The sequence below is a fragment of the Humulus lupulus genome, chromosome 3, assembly GCF_963169125.1.
Source record: "Humulus lupulus chromosome 3, drHumLupu1.1, whole genome shotgun sequence".
In the NCBI taxonomy this organism is placed as follows: domain Eukaryota; kingdom Viridiplantae; phylum Streptophyta; class Magnoliopsida; order Rosales; family Cannabaceae; genus Humulus; species Humulus lupulus.
This window is the reverse complement of record NC_084795.1, coordinates 103983091-103988769: the sequence shown is the minus strand read 5'-3', so window position 1 is coordinate 103988769 and position 5679 is coordinate 103983091. Positions and strand designations below refer to the sequence as shown.

Genomic DNA, 5679 nt, shown 5'->3' with positions numbered 1-5679 from the left:
ATTTGTGTGTTTCATGGTTCCATTGTTTGCATGAATTCTTATTTATACGTATACTTGAATCAGTGAGGCAGTAGTATAAAACAACTCATGACTTGTTGTCTTCTCAGTATTCTTATGAGCTTCTTCTGCAATTTCTGCATAAGTCTCAATCTACCACTGTACTTGGTATTATCAATGAGCATATCAACTTTCAAGGTACATGTTTCTTCTTTTACCGCTTATGTAAAAATGCTTCCTTTATTTTTATATGATGTGTAATGTATGCATGTGTACTGGTTTGAAGTTTCTCCTGGACAGCCCAACTCAATTTCTGATGATGCGGAGGCTGTTACATTGACTGGCAGCAGCCAGGATGCAATCAGTCAGATTAATCAGAAGGAAATACATTGGGGGGTGAGTCAACAAAGTTATCTTGTTTCAATCGGGTTTGCTTTTTTCTGTTACCCCCTCTTTGTGCTCTGAGTATTACACTTATGATCCATTGATTCATGTTGGTATGTTGAAGTTAAAATGGAATCTAAATGTCTTTTATTCATTCCCCTTTCATTTGTCTTCTGATCTCAGTATTTATCACATATTTTCCCCTTTTTCATTTTCATTCAAAATTATTTAGGAATGATAAGCATCATTCTTCTTTTCTAAATTAATTATTTAAAACTTGGTCAACCTACAGAGAGTTATTTAGTAGCCTAAAAGAGGTTTTTTTTTTCTTTCTATATGATAGTTTCCCATATATGTTTGTTAGTAATAGGAAATTTAAGTAGTTGCCATATTTTTATAGTTGCTGTAAGATATGAGGACACATATTTTTAGCTTTTGTATAGCTTGAGGAACATAGTTTATGTATATTGGTTTTGTGTGAATGTGACTATTCTTGATAGTTTAAATAGATCTTTTTATGATGGAATATGTTGTTTCCAGTTTTAATTCTCTCTGCCAATCGAAGTCTTTCAGAGGGATTTAGTCTTAGTGTTTGCATACCTATGATGTTTATTCTAGCAAAAAAAAGGGAAATCTACCACTATTTTTATAATGTTAACTTTTGATCTAGGTTATTTGATTAATCTTTTATTTTGTTGCTTCAGTTCAGTAGAGGTTGAGCAGTTTATACTTGATGACTTGAGAAACCGTGTACAGCTAAGCAGTGTTGCTCTGCCATCCGTTAGTTTTTATACATTTATCAATGCACATAATGGGTATTGTCTTCCATTTTTTTTCGGTTCAACATTATCTTTCTGTTTTAGTAAAAAAAAATTTCTCAAGTTCTTATCTGCCTGTTTATCTTTTTCTAGTTTAAACTGTTCAACTATACCCCCTGACGGGTCATTGGTTGCTGCTGGATTTTCAGATTCATCGCTGAAGGTTTGTTCTTGATTACATTTTCGTTGCATGTGACATGTCAATTTTTTGTGTTTTCTACTAAATTTGGTACACATTGTGCAGATTTGGGATATGGCAAAGCTTGGGCAACAGGCTGTTGGTTGTAAGTCAATCCTCTGTTTCTACTGTGTTGAGATATTCTTGTACATAAATCAAAGTTAAAAAAAAGATATGCACGTGTTTTACAGTGTATAAATTAGTCTAGGATATATAGACACACAATTTAAGCCTTCATAAATTACTAGGTTTTTTCGGCTGTAAGTGCAACAAACATTTGGTTAAAAAATTGCTGGCAGTCATGGAGTTAAAAGCTAATTAAGGATGGTAATATCTCTTTAGGTTTATTAAAGCTATGTTAGTTTGTTGACAAGTATGTTTTGTTTGCTCTGTATTCTGTATTTTGGTCAAAGCATATCTTATTTTTAAAATACTGCTGCTATCAGCTGTTTTGCAGGGTGATGATGATGCAAATCCAAATGAGTTTGGTTCAAATGGAGGAAAAAGACCCTATACCTTATTTCAGGGGCACTCAGGACCAGTTTATTCAGCTTCTTTTAGTCCTATGGGAGATTTTATACTTTCCTCTTCAGCCGATTCAACAAGTACAGTCATCTATTCTCTCTCCCTCTTTCCCTCTTTGTTTTGTTTATGAAAGAATTACATTGTTTTCGTGCAGTTCGGTTATGGAGAACTGAACTAAATGCAAATCTTGTTTGCTACAAGGGTCATAATTACCCAGTATGGGATGTACAGGTATATCTCATCATTTTCAGTTGTAAATTGTTCATATTAGCAGTTCTTTTGCATCTCTGCTGTTGATTTGACATGAAATGAGTGGCCAATATATATATGTGTGTGTGTGTGCATTCTCCTTTTTAGTTTCCTTTCTTGGCCACTTAAACATTTGCCCTCTATTTGGAATTTGGATTCTAGGATGGAAAAAAGAAAATCCAAAAGATTTTTTTTCTCTCTTGTTTGGATTCAAATAAAAATTGAGATTTTTTCTCTCTTGTTTGGATGCAATTTTCTAAAATTTATAACTTTTATAAATATATTCAATAAGGTGTTATAGAATTTTAGATTTTCCTCTACTTTACTTTTTTTTCTCTCAAAAAGAATTTGCTTCTTTAAATTCAAGTTAAAAAAAAAAGCGATATTAGGGGTATTGGTTTTACTTTTGTACCTATTCAATTACTTGTGTTATTACTATTTTCTGCCATACAATTGTTTTGACTTCTTTACTTTGTCTCTTCTCTTTCCCTTCACCACATTAAATAATGGTCATCTTTCCTTAGTAATGATTTTAATGTTATATATTAACTTCTTTGGTTATGAATTCTCGGAGCAGTATAGTCCAGTAGGACACTATTTCGCTAGTGCATCACACGACCGGATAGCAAGGATATGGTCTATGGAAAGAATACAACCTTTGCGAATAATGGCAGGGCATTTATCTGATGTTGATGTTAGTTTCTCTCTGACTTTATTACGTGTTATTAAAGGGAACTAGTATTGCTTTGATGTTATTTATATTGTTGAACAACAACAACCTTAATCTAGAAGAGTGCTTTAATGTTGTCTAAACTTACTGATCTAGTCTAGTTCTTATACACTAATTCTGATTGAGGTTTCATTTATCATTATCAGTGTGTGCAATGGCATGCCTATCTCATTTCCCTTGTATTGAAGCATTTATCTATCTCATTTCAACATTTCATGTTTAAGGTGTAAAATTTGAGCCTCTCTCTGTCATTTTAGATTTTATCTAGAAATCCAAGTGTCATCATTTTTTTCTGCAATTTTGGGTAAAATCTGAATCTGAATCTCATATTATAATTGTAGCTCTCTCTATAAAATTGTCTACTATATTCATATCTATGTTAATGAAGCAACTAGTAAATTGTTGAAACAATAAATTGCTGCTAGCGTAAATTGTTGAAACATTCTCTATGCCTCAATCTCTTTTTGCTATGTAATCTCCTTTGCTTATGAGTAATTTTATTGATTTGATTTATCAATTTTGAAAAACTAATTATTATAATAGTATAACTTGTAGCTTTTCTGCTGTCATGATAAATTTGCTAAAGGATCATTAAGTGTTGACTGCTTAGGATACTTTTTGTACTCACCTTTGATGACACTTGATCATTATAATATTCCCTAGAAAGATTCAAAAGATCATTAAAATGTGGTACCTGTTAGGCCAATTTTTACAGCTACTAACTGTTTTGGTTAGTTAGTTATTCATTGTAACTAATTATTGTTATTTTGTAGATTAGTTACTTTATTAGTTTTGGTCTTTTATGTATATATACTCTTTTGTATCATTACTTCATTAATGAGAATTGATTCTATTCATTCAGTCACTAAGTTTCCTTACAGTACCTACCACCAACGAGGAAAAAAAACATTTACTAAATTGTTATTTTGGTAATTTTAAACACAATATCTTATGGTGCTCAAGTCCCTGCAATCCTAATAGTGCCCACCCTAAAGTGAGAAGCTTTTTCACTAACCTCTATTAAATACTTGACCTGCCTTTGCTCATTGCCTTTTTTTGTAATGTTATAACTCCTTTTTTTTTCTTTCTTTCTTTCTCCTATTTTTTTTGGCTAAGCTTACTTTTATGCTGTATTAATACCAAAAAATTAAAATTTGAGTTAGCACCTATAATCAATTGCTATCTTCACTGTAGGGATCTGATTTCTTCTTCTTTCATGTAGTTAGAAAATATTTCTAGCTTTTTTTTTAACTTTCTTTGGTTTTGATGAGTCTTTGATTTGAGTGGTGTGTACATATTAAAGATCATAATAAGGATGCTGAAATGTAAAACATTTTCAACCATATCATCAAAATAAAGGCTTATGCCTGCATTAGATTTTGAAATATCTGAAAGGGTATGTACCAACTATGTCCTGAACCTTTATATTGGTGTTTGCAGATAACAAGGGATACTAGTGGAGTTCCTAAGGTTCTTACAAGGTTAGATGCACCCTCATCACCCTTGGCTGACACCATGATATAATATGAGAGCTAGAGATCCTTTTGTCTGTGAAATGAGAATTTAAATTTTTCATGTTTCTTAAATTTTTTATTCTATTTTATTACTTCTCTTACTTTTATTTTTGTTATAATATTATGCTAACTTCAGACACAATTTAAGTGTTAGAATATTGAATTTATTGTATGTGAAACTCAAGCAGAAATTTCTTCTATACCTCTTCTACTTCCTTCTCTTTACAGGGTTGTATGAACTCATTATTAACTTGTTAAAACAGTAAAATACAAATATACTGAAACATATTGAGATACATTCACTGTATTCTCTTAATGGCAGCAAGTTGTTTGACAAGTTTGATTTTATTTGCATTGTATTCTCTTTTCTTATTTATAGCTTTGGTAAGTTATAGTTTATATGATAGTTATGGGATTGGCTTTGCATTCACTTGTTATATTATTTATTTATTTTAGTTTTCATCTTGCAGTTGTTCCCAAGCTTTGTTTGAATCTTCATTTTGTTTTTTATTATGCTTATTTATATTTGGATTTTTGAATTCTGTTTTGTTCATGTTGATTATAGTCAGTAATGATTTAAATGGGGCTAATTGTATGTTAGGTTTGTGGCATCAGCTCTCCAAACCTGACTGCTTTTCTTTCTCTATTTATTTTTCAGAGAGTTTGAACAAGTTCCCTCGAAGGACTAGTACGCCATCTGGGGTTCATAGTCAAGCACAACAATCTGAAGAACAGCTACAACAACAGCAACAATAGCATTAGCAGCAGCAGCAACATCATCCAAACTATAGTTTGAAGTAAAAAATGTTCAAGATTATAAAACTTTATTATGTTATGCTTTCAAACATAAGTTAGAACTAATATCTTATGAAGTAGACACATTCATGGTTTGAATTAGTTATTTTTTAATGTAATACTTATGGTTTATCAATTTATTGAGAATTACATTTTATGATTAATTTTGTTTTTTGTTTTTTATCAAAATACAATAATGCAGATCTTTTAATTAAAAAAAAACCATATAAGTATACTTATTAAAATAAAATTTAAAATATATTATCCACACTAAAGTAACAAAATTTTATTACAATATGTTACGATTTAAAAACATATTATAAGCGAAACAAATTGTTATGATTTATATAATATAACAAACGAAAAATGCTATTAAAATAATCAAATGTAACAGTTGAAAAGTGTTATGAAAAATGTACAAGATTAAACTTCAAATTTATAACCAAAAACTCTATCTAAATGTTATTATTTGAATATTATAGCACCTAA

General features: G+C 30.5%; 1 protein-coding gene across 1 annotated transcript; it reads left to right on the top strand.

Moving 5' to 3' along the window:
- The first annotated feature begins 908 nt into the window (after positions 1-908).
- LOC133824826 (transcription initiation factor TFIID subunit 5-like) lies at positions 909-2342 on the top strand. The gene is made up of 6 exons (XM_062257806.1): positions 909-988; positions 1086-1196; positions 1293-1362; positions 1444-1483; positions 1824-1982; positions 2057-2342. Exons 1-6 carry the CDS (start codon positions 909-911, stop codon positions 2197-2199), a joined length of 603 nt encoding a protein of 200 aa, XP_062113790.1. The 3' UTR covers positions 2200-2342.
- The last annotated feature ends 3337 nt before the right edge of the window (positions 2343-5679 follow it).

Coding starts and splice junctions, on each gene's coding strand:
- LOC133824826 (XM_062257806.1), top strand. CDS start 909: ATGTTGTTTCCAGTTTTAATTCTCTCTGCCAATCGAAGTCTTTCAGAG. Junction 1,197..1,292: donor TTTATCAATGCACATAATGG/GTATTGTCTTCC, acceptor ATCTTTTTCTAG/TTTAAACTGTTCAACTATAC. Junction 1,363..1,443: donor TTTCAGATTCATCGCTGAAG/GTTTGTTCTTGA, acceptor CACATTGTGCAG/ATTTGGGATATGGCAAAGCT.